General features: G+C 40.8%; 1 protein-coding gene across 2 annotated transcripts in view; it reads left to right on the top strand.

Annotated features, from left to right (window-relative positions):
* Window positions 1-16537, top strand: part of LOC109987139 (nephrocystin-4-like) — a 205551-nt gene that overhangs the window by 106453 nt on the left and 82561 nt on the right. For both annotated transcript variants that reach the window (XM_065961552.1, XM_065961551.1), the window contains exons 9-11: window positions 3157-3375; window positions 5194-5335; window positions 9005-9057. In XM_065961552.1, the coding sequence (XP_065817624.1) occupies window positions 3157-3375; window positions 5194-5335; window positions 9005-9057 (414 nt within the window). The remainder of the gene's footprint in view (window positions 1-3156; window positions 3376-5193; window positions 5336-9004; window positions 9058-16537) is intronic.

The following is a 16537-nucleotide window of genomic DNA, read 5'->3' on the forward strand; positions in this document are numbered from 1 at the left end:
TTGTCCTTTGTGGACGAAGGTGGCTCGTTTTTTTATCTCATGACCTACAATTCAATTCTACAATTCACTGAGCAGACGTTTTATCCAAACGGCATACATCAGAGAGTAAGTACAACACAAGCAAGGCTCAAGAGAAGAGGAAACAACATCAGTAAGCGCAAACTAACAGCTTTAACTCTGATTGGACACACAGGTGCTGAGAGGCAGTGCACAGAGGCAAAGCACAACATGGACAGCTGTTCTTGAGAGCTCTAATCAGTATAGAAACCATCCTAAATAATGTCACTGTCAATATCAAACAAGACCATTAAAATTATCATTGTTATCATCATTAAGTGCCATGAAAGAGCTGGGTCTTTAGCTTTTTTCTTAAAAGTGCAAAGGGACTCTGCAGATCAAATGGAGTTTGGTAGTTCGTTCCACCACTGGGGGGTGACAGAGGAGAAGAATGTAGTTAGAGACTTAGGGCCTAAGTATGATTATTAGTGGTCATAAATAGAGTGAAGATTGTGTCACTTTTTCAGACACCCTGATGATTCAACTATGTATTTCTTCCCCGATGTAGCTGTTTCATGCAATGTCATACGCCACCCTGCTTTTCCTCTCTTGGGAATTACAACTAAAGTTCTGCCAGTTGTGTATCACTGTGAACTGGTTGGTCTCTGTGGGAATATAGAGCTGTGGCTGCAGAAGGAAATAGAATAAATAAATCAATAAAGAAAAACAATGTTGTTTTCATCCCGTATATACTCCTTGTGGAGGTGACTGGGAATCGTCGTTTGTTTCTTTTTTCCATTAAATGTTTGATAGCATTCAGCCTTGTGCAGACTTTTTCTCTGTCTGCTAAAAGAATTGGTCATTCTGAGGACAGCTGAGTTTTAAATCAGACTAGTGTTTTCCTTTTGTCTTATTGCTGCTAACATCTCCTATATGCAAAGAATACTGCAACCTCAAGGTCATGTCTTGTTGTATACAAACTAAAGACTAACCCAGAGTGTTGATGATTCAGCACATATGATTTCATCATTTTGTCAAAAACCCTTCAAGAACCATTTTATATGATTATATAATTATATCATATGATCAGATTGTGCTGCATCATGCAATAAAAAGGTTACTACTAATTTCTGGCTAGAAAAGGGTTGGAGTTTGAAAGATTGAAACTTTAAAGAGACACACAGTTTGGACAGCAAAAGGCCATGAACCAGTTGTTGACCTTTAGATTTAGCCAAGTCATAAGATCCTGTTTTGATACTCGCACACGCACAAGCACACGCACACACACACATCTGATTATGGAATCACCCGCCTGTTCAGATAATGTTCTTTGTTTAGTACACATCCTGTGATTCTGAGTCCAACGTCATTGCTTTGTGGTTCGATTACCCTAAAAAGGATGATGATGATATTAAGTGCATTAAACAGATTCTCTAAATTGGCAAACCATCGTCTCCGTCTACTTATCAGAGCTTGTGCTCCACAACAAAAGCACTCGAGGAACATCTCCGCCATTTGCACAGTCTGCTATAAGACTACTGGAGGCACATCCTGTATTCCATAATACCACCCAGTGGACACGGTATGACATTTAGAGTAAAGACTATACTTATGAATGATGACCTATAGTATTGGCTTACGATATTACATGTCATAATCATGCTCAGGGGGAATTGAAATCATTGAGTGAACCATTATATGCTCCAGTTTGTCTTGAAACAATGTGGACTATCACCCTCCTTTTTGTATTCTCTACTTGCACTACATATGATGGATTACAATAGGCTGAGACTGACTGGCTTATTAATCGATTCAGCAAAACCTCTCAGTCCCCTGTGGATGATTTAAAGCAAAAGGATCTTTTTGTTTTCTTGGTTGGCTGAAGTAGAGATGCAATGGGATTGATTGTAAATCATGTTCAAACACAGCAAAGCCTCTCCTGGACTCAATGTATGACACAGTGTTTAGGAACACAATGTATCGACCATATGGAAATGTCAGCTATTAGAGTATGTAGACCCACTGCACTTCAATATCCCCCTTAGCTTAAAGGAAATTCGACCCTTTTTTTGTATAAAGCTCTCTTAAATTGTCAAAATGATTTTGAGTGTCTTTGTGAATTAGTGGAAATGACCACTACTACCACTACATAGTGGAAAGATATATGAAGCATCATTTCCCTCCAAATGTCTGAATAAGCCCTCAATAAGGATTACACGCTAATCTACTGTTTGTGGTAGCTTTACATTAGGCTGAAACCGCTGCTGCGTTGTGCTTTGAGCACCTGTTATCAGAGCCTCAAATATGCACTGCATCTAATGTGTGTACATATGAAGGGGATTTTATGAAAAGGTAATTACTGGAAGGAAAACTAAATCTACTATTCACCCACCAAACAGTGTCTCCCTGCTGGCTGGAAAGGCTGCTTTGAAAGTTTGTAGTTGACCACACTTACAATAAAGGATCCAGCCTTTGTACCATGCCCTGCGAAAGACATCAGAATAATGGCTTCAACCACCCCTACCTACAGGCAACATGGACTGGTCACATTTTTTTTGAAAGACAGTAGAGGGAGTACTTCCAGAGTTAGAAGTTGACACATGTAAGATACATTGGGGGGTAGCTGTGGCCCTAATCGGAGCTCTTGCTGTATGTTATATGGGTTGAACAAACATTTTTATATGCATGCACAAATCAGATTCATATAAAGCCAACACCATTTGAAACCGGCTCCCACGCATGTCAGTCCTGGGGGATAACAGTGATCTTGTATTCTCGGTTATGAAATGTAATGAAAACATCAGCAACCAAGCTGTTTAAATGCAAAGTATTGCTCTTTCTGCAGCTGCATGCACACAGCCTAACTGTAACTTTAAAACCCCTGCTTATAGTTGAAATCTTTTTTTTATTTTATTTTTTATCACTGAGTGTTAATTTGAGTTCAATACAAAAACTGTAACTCAGAAAATGTAGCTGTCAACACATATTTGAGTTTCAGGTCAGTTGAAACTGACTTTCAGGCTACTGCAGAGACAGATTATTTCCTATGGGGTTATGAATAAGTTAATCAAGATTGTTATTCAATATATAAACCATGATTGTCATGCCATTCTCAGCACATCCTCTTATCCTCTCATCCTGACTGTTTCCATCACACAGCTGTCAACCACGTCCACGTCCCGAGCGGCCTTCTTGCAGTGCCTTCGTTGGGGGGTTTGGTGCCCCTTTCAGCAGCCAGCCGACTGGATTGGGGAAGAGCTCCAGCTTGTTCTGCAAGGAGGTGCAAAGCCAAACCCTCACGGAGTCATGGTCTACAGCACAGAAATGTCTGCCAAGACTCAGAGCCCCGTGCCACTCTCGGCTGCAGGCACAGCTCAGGTAACACAACAGCACAGAGGGACTTCTTTGTCAGAGGAACAAAATGTAAAGAGAGCATTGAAAGGTGTCAAGACACGACGCCTTTCCCCAGCACCTTTAAGCAGTCACGCAGTATTTTCCCCTGAAGACGAAAAAAACTGTCGTATTTACTTTGTGGCATCTTGTGATGCAGGAAGTTATGTGTTGTCATTATTATACAGTATCTTTAAAAGCTCAAATTACATCAGTTGTTCAAGCACACTCCTGACTACATAACTAAAACATCATTAGGGGAATCAAATGACTTAACTTTGAACATTTTAGTTGTACATTTGCACCTAGCTTAGGCATTTGAAAATAAACAATTTAATGCAACCACATATCTCCTATTTCTGTCATCTTCATCATTCATTCCAGTTTTATACATCTGTTTCTCTCAAGAACATCTTTAGCCATAATTCAGTAGCTTATACACTCATTATGATCCAACCTCAAACTAATGTCTGATAAATGATGATGTTTTTCCCCGAGAAGGAATTGAAAGGCTTATGGACATGATATTTCAGAATCTCCTGTAGAGAATGATCTTTATTTGGCAGACTTGGAGTCAAGGATTAACTGATTTAGATTTGGGTTGTCACAGGTCAAGGTCACTGTGACCTCCATGCTCCTTGCCGTTCATGTGTTTGATATATTAGCACCTACTAATCTGCGATCAATAGTGGGAAATCCCCTCATTCCTACCTGTGTGTTCCTGTTTGTTATGTTGTCACAGAAAGGGTCAAGTGACAATTACATGTCACACAGAGGGGAGAGAGAACGAGAGGCCCTGTTTACTCCTGGTGTTAACATGTATCATGATTGATCTAACCACTAATGTCAGTGTTAAATGGAGTTGTAATTGCAACCAACCCATTTAGGACACATTTGGATCCAGTCCCCACATTTGTAAAACATTTGTCCTATTTTTTTTTTACATACTTTTAGACCTCTTTTAAGGAAAGCCTTCACTCTGTATTCACTGCAATGATTGTGTTGAGCAGTGGTTCTCAACTGGTTTGGCCTAAGGACCCACCACCAACTCCTTCATGAAAATTGTGACCCAGATTTCTGATATTCTTTCAACCAATCAGATTTATTGAATGAAAAATTGTGTAGTTTGGACCTCAGATTGTACAAAACATGTAACGGAACAAAACCAACAAGTTTTAAAAGTGCTTTATAGACTTTTGACAATTTTCTTTTTCCAGTCACATATTCGCGGCCCACTGAAAACGGCTTTGCGACCCACTTTTGGGTCCCGACCCACCAGTTGAGAACCACTGATTTAAAGCACATGCAAGCTTAATAGATGAATTAAAGACACATCACACCCTGTATTATTTTAGTGTGAAAGCAGATGAGACGACACAAAACATGGACCCACTTAGAAATGTAACCCCAAGGCAGTTTATCATAGTTTTACTGGTTTATTTGCAGAAAACAAAAAAAAGTGTTAACCAATCACGGCCACAGGAGATACATGTTAATGCCAGATGTGTACAGATGTTCTCTTGGCACTTTCCATCACCCAGGATGCCTGTTAACAGCAGGTGTAAAAAGCCTGAAGGTCTAAAACATTTCTGGTATTCTGTCCATTTTTTACATTTTTGTGGCCTGATCACTTCTCTTTAGGCCTCTTGATTTTTTCTTCTCGGTATTGTGTTCTTAGTAATATTCCAATATACATATTAACATCCCCTTACCCAGGTACTCTTACTCTTTCATTCTGTCACAAACACTCATACATGTAAACTGTTGTGCGTGGTAATGAGATGTCTGAAACTTTATTTTCTCTAGGAGATCTCAGTGGCAAGGGATACGTTAAAGTTCCGGCTGTCCTCCGGTCTGGAGAAGAAGGAATTAAGTCCAAAGGTGTCCCTGAGGTCAAAGCAGGAGGATGTGTCATGTCAGAGAAGGTCACCTACATCTCCTTCTAAGGGTAAATACCATCATGCATAATGGCTTTATAAAGACAGAATCCCCAGGTTGGAAAATAATGAAAGAACAGGAGCAAGCTACAATGAGCAGTTTTCCTTCCCGTATTTCGTTAGTCTATTGTTTATTGGACCAGGACGTGTGTGGTTTGGTCCTGCAAAGGTTATAATGTGTGCCCCTCAAGTGTGCAGAGAATCCCATGTATGAGCCTATACGTTTTTAACAACAAACTTGCATGTGATCTGCATATAATGCAGCCCCCATCTTTGTTGTGCTATCTCAGTTGTACCACCTGCTGCTTGCGAGATTAGCATGCTTCATGACAGGGGTCCAAGGGGAATAAATGGTTAAACTCCAGAGTGTTAGAAGTCTTTGACTGTCCATCAGGGCTTTGATCTTGTACAGCCTTTTATCGAATGTGACATGTCTTTGCATGGCTATTTATTCTAGTCGATAAATTATACATATAATCACGATTATTATCAGCAATAGGAATGGTCGGCTCTAACGTATGCTTTAAAGTTCAATAAACCTGAATTGAATTTAAAATTGGTAAGAATAATTAGCCAACGGAATGATTAAACATCGTCATCCTCACTAGTCGTCACCTAAAGTACTAATAAACTAAGGATTTATATTTATATTAATTAAGGCCTGTAATGCTGAACATGTGGTTGGTTGTAAGCTGTAATGCAGCTCTACTACCCAGATGTAAACCATAGTGGACAGATGGCATCTCATAGAGTAATTGGATCTAGAAAATGGAGATGATGATGTTTGTAGGCTATGTCAGGTTCAACTGGCATTTAACCACTAGACCTGAGCAATGTGTGACAACATCTAGCAAGGCATGTGGACTTTAACCTGCAAGGTGGACCTAAGGCTATTGGTGCTAGCTGTGATCATGTGCTAAGCTGTGTTAAGTAAATTCTGCTCAGTTTGAACTATTCTCTAATAGTTTTCTTAACTTCAGACTAGTAGACTAGCATTTTTATGAAAAGGACATAAGTCCCTATAGGAATATCCTCCAATCTTTTAAGTAATTTGTTTCATTTTGGTTAACTTTAAGTCCTTTATTTGGCTGACTCTATTCTCAAATATATCAGCATTGAGTCTCATTGTCAGACTTTGATTACCCCAATATATGAGGCATGCTTCGGTCTGTCAATCAAAATAAAGTTTCAGTGAAACTGCTTAGCATTTAAAGTATGATATGACTGTTTTAATAGTAAAAGAAACACAGAGAGAATATCATTCCAGAGCTTTTAGATATATTTGTTAGATGCAGTGAACTTTTGGCCAGTAAACTTTTTACATGATCATTTTCAAATCCTTTGACACACAAACCACATGTTACTGTTGTGTACATCTAAATACATAAAAAAAAAAGAAAAGAAGGGACACCATCCTGTCTATGCTACCAAGGTCTGGAAAAAAAAAGAAGTGGATTAAAATACATTACAGATTTGTGAGGTTTTTTTTTTAACTCATCCAGCTGATGTCATAATCCAGCTTTGTAAGACAACCCCAGTTCTCTCTTGTGTAAATATATCTTATTATATTGGTTTAGAAAATAATCTGTATTTTAAGTAATGCCACGCACAGTCCTCACTGCCCCCTTTTTAAAAAAAAAATGTAATTCTCAAATCGCTGCAAGCCTCTGTGAACTTTAGATATAACCTCATGAACTTAATTACACGAGGAGCAGTGGTAGTGACAAACAGTTTTCAATATCACCCCCTTATAGTTGCAGAGAAGCTTCAGTATGCATTCAACAGCATTTCTTAGTATCACACATCAGCCAATTGTGTCACCACGCATGTTGCCTGTTCTTTGCTTCTATAAGTGCAGTGATTAGGAGAGAGAAAATAGACCCGAACCATGTCCTCATTTTATTTTTCTCCAGATTTGAAGGAGGTTATCAGTGTGTGCTGCAGAGGATTTTTATTCCACGGGTCCCAATTAAGCATGACCGTTCCACAATATCCCTCTGAAAATAACTCCTAAAACCCAAGCTTTTAAAAAAAAGGACCTCCCGCTGAAACAAAGTTCCGATTAAATATTCTGCATCCTGCACACAGCCAAAGATAAACGATGTGCCACTGTCTGCATCTCTTATTGAAAGCCAAACTGCTGATTTGCTGCCTGCCTGTCAGTGAATTAATTTAAAGTGTAGTAAACACTACAATCAGACACTCAATCCCAGTGACAGCAGAGAAAACTTAAGTGGACCCCGGTAGTACTTTTACTGATTTTCCCGCTAATGATGCTGCTAACTCATTTTGGGAGAGAAGAATAGCGCTGATCAGGGCCTACTTCACGGGTGTGTTGAGCAGGCCGTTGGCAAAGTCTATTAATGATATTTTAATCAGTGCTCACGTCCTGGCAGAATTTGCCCAAATGATTTGGGCTAGTGTTCAGAGGAGAATGCTTTAATGAATCCATGTCATTCTTTGATTTTAGCACCTTAATCATCCTTGACTTTGTTCTTCCAAGATTTTGTGTGTGGGCGGATGAACATGCCTGTAAATGTGCTGCGCTTCATCGCAGATATTTTTAAGCCAATTTGGATTTCCAGAGGGTTATGCCTTTGATGCATGAATATTTACTTATTTGGAAAGAACTCTGTGACTCTTTACAACCTTTGAATGTGTGAGAAAAAAACAAGATCCTTTGTTAATCATGTTTTTGAAGAAGGAACCACTCTGACATTCTTGGTGTACTTTCTCTTGAGGTGCTGTCAGGTGGTTATCCATTTCATGTCACTTTCATACACTTTTTTTTGTATACTGTGTCTTCTTCAGGGGAATCCCTTGTTGATGTTTTTTACCCATCACACATATATCACACATGGGTGGGTGGAGTCCACCTCTCACACATCTGCTAGTTCTCTTAGCTGCCATTAAGGCCTCTACTTGATCACAAATAACCTGCCAATTGCCATCAGTCCAGCTAATGAGGTGAAGCACATTTTCCCAGCACTGTAACACAGTGAGGGGGAGCCAGTAAGCCCTGCATCGTGTCCACTCGATGTGCATGTTCTCTGAACAGATGGGAGCTACAGTAAGACACCCCAAGGCAACTGAAGCAATTTCCAAAAGGCCAGTCAAGCCCAGCACAGAGAGCGAGAAAGTGTGGGAGAGGAGGACAAAGGGATGCTGGAACGCCTTTCAGTTCAGCATTACCATGGCTACCAACCAAAACTACAGGCAGCATTGTTAGACTTTAAACTCAGCGTGACATCCAAATCCATCTCTGTCTCCTGGTCGGTGAGAAATTGGATAGATTTGTTACTGATGATAAGTAATTGGGAGTCCCAGTGTTCAGTGGAGGTTTTTACTTTGCCAAAGTCATTTAAAGCACAGTGTTAGGCTGTATTCTTAATTACCCAGGATGTCACCACCTGATTGCAAATCAAATCAACAAGAAAGCAATCTGAGACGGTGACATTTAACTGTCAGCTTCTAATCCCTCTCTAGAGCTAATATTCGTTCAATGTCTAACCACACTATATAATTAACAGTGCGGAGCATTACATTAACATTTGTTAGTTGAGCTTGTAAAACATTAAAGCGCAGTTGTTTGTACATAACTAAGCCATATGCTGATGAATAGGCTACACTGTCCATTCAGCCTAAAACAACTGTTCTTTTTTTTGTTGCTTGTGTTCCAGGGCGAAAATACATTCCACCAGCTTCTCCTCCAGAATCTCCTCAAGGCCCTGGGGTAAGACACCTCACACCTATACTCAATTACACACATGACTAAACCCTAAGCCCTAAACAGATAGCTCTATGCTGAGAAGGTTTCGTCTGACATTCCAACTCTCTCAATAAAAGTTAGTCCTCTTAACTGGACCTAAACTTTTTTTCAATAAGAAATGAAATCCTGTTGTCAGTGCAGGATCTGAAGTCTGTCATTTAAAGCTGCATGCAGGTTTTTTTTTTTAGTTAATTTGTTGATAGGCTTTTAGGCCTATAGTGCAAGAATCATCAACCGACAGATACAACTGCAGCATTCATTTAGTGTTGTGTTTGTGTCTGTTTTTCTTATCATCCCACCTCCAACAAAGCTATAAGTCATAAACTAAATACTGTTCAACCTTCCTCTCCTTGCTAACCTCCTTGTGGGGTGGTTGTAGCTCAGTCCGTTGAAACTTGGGTTGGGAACCAGGGGGTCACCAGTTCAAGTCCCGGTACGGACCATAATACAGAAGTTGGTCTGGTAACAGGAGAGGTGCCAGATCACTTACAGAGAACTGCCAAGGTGCCCTTGAGCAAGGCACTGAACCCCCAACCGCTCTGATGTGCTCCCTGCGTAACAGTGTGTAGCAGCCCCATGCAACTCTGACATCTCTCCACTACTGCTTTCCACATGTCCTGTTTGTGCATGTGTGTATTTAGTGTGTGAGAAGGATATCTCTCAATAACAGAGCGGGATTATTAAGTATATACAATTAAAAATATTATGAATAAAAAATAAATAAATCAAAAATTCACTTTTTCTGACTACCATAAAATACTGTATGCGTCGGAAACAGTAGGTTAATTTAAGCAATTTTAGAAAACCTACAAAACCAGGTCATATAAGTGAAGGGAGGAGGATTTTGGGGCAAGAAAAACAAAAAACTAAAGCGCTCTGCTGAGCTGCAGAGAATCTAGATCTGCTTTGTTTTCTATGAGGAGTTCACTGTTGCATGTCAGTCATTGACCACTTGTCCATAGAAAACACTTTAGATTTGAGAGGCTTGAAGTCCAAGTTTAAAAAAAAATGAATTAGGAATATGTTGAAATGGGAATTAGACTCTGATGCAAGTTACAGATCTATAAATGTCTTTGCTCCTGTTCAGGTACATATTTAAAGAACGATAATACTTCACTCTGTAAAGCAGGTGTCTGACAAAAGTAAGGCTTCAGTCTGCAGAAAGCTTTTATATAGATCAGCAGCAGCCATCATTTTCTTTCAGACAGCATTGTCTTAACAAACAAAGCAGCATTTTTGTTTCTGGCCCTGATCGTGATGTAATGATGAGACATTTGTTCAACACTGTTTCTTTTCCCTGAAGGTGAAAAGGCTTTCTGGCTCATGTCCGTACTCAAATGGTTTATGGCTCCTGGTTAAGAGCTAATTAGGAGTGATTTCCGGTCAATAACATGAGTAGGAGGACTTTAACAGTTACTAACCTCTTCATGAATATAATCGACTTCCTGTTTGGTTTCTGACAGAGATCTCAAGTCAGGCTAATACATAAGCTAAAATAAATGTCTGGAAGAATGCAGTATCTGTCCTAGATCTCTTGACAACAATGTGACGTTTCTTTTAATCTTTTGACTCCCTGGTTTGAGATTCCAGTTAGATTGGGTCCATCAAAATACCCCAGAGCCAGAGTTTAACTGAATATGTATGCAGTCGGCTCGGCAAGAGAAAATAGAGATCAGTGGATGTGTGTCTGGAGGAAATGTTTTTCTTGAGGAAAGACAACAAAATATCTGTGTGGTGCACTTAAATCACCACATAAACCTGCTGATGATAATAATCGTGCCTAGCTTCATCAAGATCAGATTGAATGTCACATTAGCATCGGTGTATGTTAGCAGCTTCACACAGGCAACTGATGTTGTGCTGATCAATCCTATGATCATAAATTTAACTGCACCATAATCATCCATCCTTCAAATGTGAGGTGGGCGATGATGACTGACTCATATCCCAGTCTAAGTAAGATATCTCATGTCGACCATATGTAACATATACCAACAGTGTGTGTTGCTATGTGTGTACTATGTGTGTCTGTAGCTAAGCTACGGGGCGTTACCATCATCCCTCAGCCTGAGTGGATGTGCCAGTGGAGACTGGATGCTGTGATGGATGCTGCTTTCTGTCAGGATGAGGCCAGGGACACACAAACACACACACTCACCAACGCACACTAACACAGTGCAGTGCAGAGTAGGAGGAGAGAGATCAGCTCTGTTTCAGTGTTAGCTCACTGAGCCAAAATGAGCCTCAGTCTGTATTGTCGACTCATTTTAAATTGAACCAACGGGGGCTCGGAGCTGTGGGAGCGCTGCACCCATGAACTCTACAAATCGACCTTCATTCTGATTACGCAGCGAGGGCGGTGGAAGCCTGCAAGTGGGCAGCTCCCAGCGGGTAACAAGAGACGACCGTGATCATACTGGGCATCTCTTAGGGGATGACACTAGAAGATGGTGGTTCTGGATTGCTTGGACCTCTTGTTGATGTACAGATCCTGTTTGTAATCTCTATTTTATCAAACTCTCTGGTCTACAAAACCTGGTGATAAATGTCAGATGTTCAACTTCTTTGCCAAATATTCTCCTCAGCATTTAGTGGAGTCTGAACTAAAGTGAATATACAGAAAAACCATGACAAATGGATGCTGAGGTTTATTTGTGTCTCCTGAATGTTTAAAAAGACAACAATAAGCAAACACAGAAACATAACAGCTACCAGATAATGTCTATTCAGCTGGTTCCTCCATCCAGTGTAGCTAAAGCCTGGCTCACATTGTAGGATAATCAGGCAGATTTGAGCTCCGATTCTTCCTTCCCGACAATCTCAGGGTCTCTCCCGACTCCAGGCTGCTCGGACCCGAATATCTGCTCAGATTCTCTTGTAGTGTGAGCGGTACAAAGATCCAATCTTAACTTCCCCGATCTGCTCGGAGATCGTCGGGGACGCCCAGATTTATTTCAAACATGTTTGGTATTTAGAATTTAAAATCTTGTCGATTATGTCATGAAAGGGTCCGGCAGAAGTTGTGTGTCACGAGAGACAAGGGGGGACTGTAGTCATGGCAACCAGCGGCAGGACGCAACCCGGCGTTTTTTGTTTTTTTTAACTTTTAACTTAACTTTTCTGTATCCTACAACAACTTCCACTTCCTTCTCTTTCACCAACCGTCGTCCTTTGTTTTTTTTTTCAAATGAAACTTTATTAACAATTGTCAACGCTCCGTCCCAATTTCACTCGTACAGTGTGAGCTCTCCGGCCGACAAACAGGTCGTACAGTGTGAGCACGTACATCTCAAGGTCTGGCCGGGCGTCGTAAACGATTCAGTCATACAGTGGGAGCTGACATGCCACCACGACTTTTATACAATCGGGGAAAAATCGCACAGTGTGAACCAGGCTTTAGAAAAGCAAATCAACCAAAACGGCTTTGAGTCTAATGTCTAATATCTTGAACTACTCCTCTCCTCTTCATACTCTTATTTAAACAATGGGTAAAAGAGCAGTCATTAATGCCCGGCTGCTCGATGTGCACGGCATAGAGTTGAATCTGATGGCCATCCAGGATTCTGCGTGAAGAAATAAAACAGATAGTGATGTGTGAAGCCATGCCACTGCGATTGGCAGTCACTCTACAATTCATCACGACTTAAGTGTTGCTGCAAAATTCACGAATACAGTCTCTCTGTTTCTCTCTCTGTCTACGCTCTCTCCTATGCTTTTCAAAAAGCCTGGTATAAAAATACACTTGTTTCAGTCCTTAAAATGATTTCTCCTGTTCAACAAAATGTTTCTCTCCTCTTCAACATGCCTGTCAAGCACTGATTAATCAATGGCATCCTTCTCTGAAATGGCTTTGTAAACAAACCCTACGCTCCCTTTCTGTCTGTAGGCTTTGTTGAATCTGACTTCTCTTGCGCGCATAAATTATTGATCCCTGACTCTCTCAGTTTGTCGTGGTGGAGAATGCTAAGGATCCTGTGGTATTTATAGCCAACATTTGGGGGGAGAGCAGCCGACTCTGTTTGTCTTTGATGATGATTTCTCGCATCGGGCTGCGGTCGTGTTTCAGGGTTGTGCTCGTGCTCCGTTGACCCAGGTGGTCTTGTAGTCCGCGGGCAAGAGGTTAGGCCATGTTTTAGTTAGTTGTTGGCAGAGGCCTGTTTGGCAGCTGGTGATGATTCAGTCAGACTACATTTGTACAGCTCTCTTTCACACAGTGCTAAGTGGGTTGTCCTCATTTCAAATGTCTTCTGAATGAATAGGCATTAAGATTTCTGGCCAGTGTTTATTTAATGATTCTGTTTCAAAACGCCAGCTTTGATGTGAATCCTTCTGTCTTAACAGAGGCTGCTATGTAAAATGTCCGTCAGTAATAACTAATCCCTTTCATGTACATTCACACGCTGCCAAAGCAGCAGGAGGAAACTTAAGGACAAATGCTAAAGGACAAATGGACGGACCATTTTTTTATTTGTTTTTTTTAAAGAAGAAACAACATATCTAACTCTTTTAGATAACAACTCTGAAATGTGAGCAGTAAGAGGGACTTGATTACTTTCATACTCCATAAATCTTAAATTGGTGTAATTGGAGACATTTTATTGATGACTTTAGTGGGGTACACACTACATCATAATCTGTCAGATTTTGAGTCAGCAGAGTCCAGATTTTTTGGAAGGATTAAAATACATGTTTTTTAGACTTTCCTGTCGTGTGAGCTCTGTTAAGTGAGTGAATCTGCTTGGAAGGATGCCCTGTGTTATGTGTGTGTGCAGGGGGAACCCCCGACACATACAACCCCCCCCCCCCAGATAGTCAAGCCAATTGAGAAGCAAGCTGTCTAAAGGAGAAAGCCCAACTCCTGATATTTGCTAGAGGAGCCATGTGTGAACGCAAACAACCTAATTTTTCACTCGGACTTCACCCGGAGTTTCTCCTGCCAGACCCCTAGTGGGCTGTCCGAGTGGGCTGATGTGAGAACGCAGCAGAATATTCTCCTGAGAATTCACCTCGAGCCAATGGGAGGGGGAGTGACGTTAATGTACTGTGACTGGAGTCATTACGTAGAGTGTAGGAGACTGCTACGATCTCTGCGCACATAATTAAACGGCTGCATTATGTTTTCTGTTCATCAGTACGTTGTTCTCCGCTCTTTTGTTGACATTGTGATTCTGCCGAACTACACGTAGCATTGATAGAAATGCACATATTCTCATGATCTAACCGTATAGTTGCTCCATCATGTCACGTCTTACCTCAGGAGACCCCTGGAGTTCATATAGTAAAACGACTCTTGTGATTTTTCTGTTTAAGTAGTCCAAAATGATCTAACCTTCTTCCTGCCCTTCATCCTCAATGTTTGTTTACTCTAAATTCATGTTTGACAGCAAGAGATTTTGCGAGATTTTGTGAAATTTTGCAAGATTTCCAGTTTTTTTTTAGAGATTAGGATTCTCGTAAGGATGTGGTGTGCCGTTTTCGTCATATAAAATGGTTAGATCCATGATTATTTGTCGTGTGGGGTCCTTCACATTTTCAAAAAAAAAATTGTACCCATTAGTGTGGGCTAGGCTTTATATATCTGTAAGAAAGCGGGATCTTATTTGTACCTTTGTAAAGTTTAATGATGGGGTGTTGTTGAAAGTTTCAGAGAGGCTCTTTAAGGGCCACGTTGTGTGAGAGACATTATGTGTGCAAAAATGCATCCTTTCTTGGATGTGGAAACAGAACAAGGACTGTAACTCTGTATTTGCTGAATGTGTCAATAACTATTGTTTGACTCTCTACCTTTACTTTGAGTAACGAGTCAACCTTGTGCTTGCCTATTTATTTAAAACTTCATATTTCGGTTTGTTTCCTTTTGTAAATCCCAAGATCTTCTTTTTTGATCACAATTCCAAGTTCCCATCTCTTAACAAGCTGGAACTGTTGATCCCATCTGCCATAATTATGACTTTCATTTGCAAATTTACCAAGTGTAGTTAATTAGCGCTCAATCCGTGAGTCAGCAAGAATCGAAAATGCTGGTTTTGTCTGAAAATATGCAGCCAGCATGCCAATAACAATTCTTGTGTTTTTCAAGAATCAACCAACATAATGTCAGATTACAAATTCAGTTGATTTCATGCACTCTGAATGTTAAGCATTTACTTTACCTTGTAAATCCCATTAGTACTGAAGCACGTATGTTGAACTTCCTATACCGTAGATTCCATGTACATGTTGTAATCATTTCTGGTCATGATGTTGCCCTTTGTCTGCTCCATTTGACTTAGCTATAATATCTAACGAACTCGATATTTTACCACTTCACACTGTCCTGTATCTCCTCACATTTTATTTTCTCTTGTAACAAACTCACACGCAAGTATCACCCGTCATTGATCGCATCCAATCCCCTTTTCTACACTTTGACTTGCTACTCCTCCTCTCTCATGAACCTCTATATATTATGGGTCGAACAATAGCTATAATATTTTCCTCTGCCATTTGTTCTCAATATTGCTTTCCAGTAATCTTCTCCATCTCTTTCACTCGATGCCTCTCTTAATCCTCCTCCCTTTCACACCCCGCCTGTGCCTACCTGTCTCTCACTTTCTTTCTTTGAGAAACATGATGAGCTTGACCCCGTGTCACGATCTCTCCCTTCACCACATAAAGTCATGACCAACGGCCAAATGAACATTTATGAAAGACATGAAATAACACTTAACAAAACAGGGGAAAACAGAGTGGGTAGCATGTACTGCACATGAACTTGCTCATAATGCCTCAGACACATTAACACACTTACAAACATGCAGGTCCCATGAAGATAGAACGTGAACAGATGATCTGCTTGTCTGTCAGGGCAAACAGGCTGGGTGCTGAACATTGGCAGCCACTGCTATTCTACTACTAATTGCCCTGCTCTGCTTATCCTGCTTAGTGTGTGAGAGAGAGAAAGAGAGAAAGTGAGAGATCCTCACATGCAGAGTGAGTGAGCTGTCTTTCACACTCTCTGTGTGCAGGACATGGTGACTCAATGTGAGGTAACATGAATGCATGTGTGTGTGTGTGTGTGTGTGTGTGTATGTGTGTGTGTGTGTGTGTGTGTGTGTGTGTGTGTGTGTGTGTGTGTGTGTGTGTGTGTGTGTGTGTGTGTGTGTGTGTGTGTGTGTGTGTGTGTGTGTGTGTGTCTGTCTGTGTGTCTGTGTCTGTGTCTGTGTGTGTGTGTGTGTGTGTGTCTGTGTCTGTGTCTGTGTCTGTGTCTGTGTCTGTGTCTGTGTCTGTGTGTCTGTGTGTGTGTGTCTGTGTCTGTGTGTGTGTGTGTGTGTGTGTGTGTGTGTGTGTCTGTGTGTCTGTGTGTGTGTGTGTGTGTGTGTCTGTCTGTGTGTGTGTGTGTGTGTGTGTGTGTGTCTGTGTGTGTGTGTGTGTGTGTGTCTGTGTGTCTGTGTGTGTGTGTGTC

The sequence above is a fragment of the Labrus bergylta genome, chromosome 12 (assembly GCF_963930695.1).
Source record: "Labrus bergylta chromosome 12, fLabBer1.1, whole genome shotgun sequence".
NCBI classification, from domain to species: domain Eukaryota; kingdom Metazoa; phylum Chordata; class Actinopteri; order Labriformes; family Labridae; genus Labrus; species Labrus bergylta.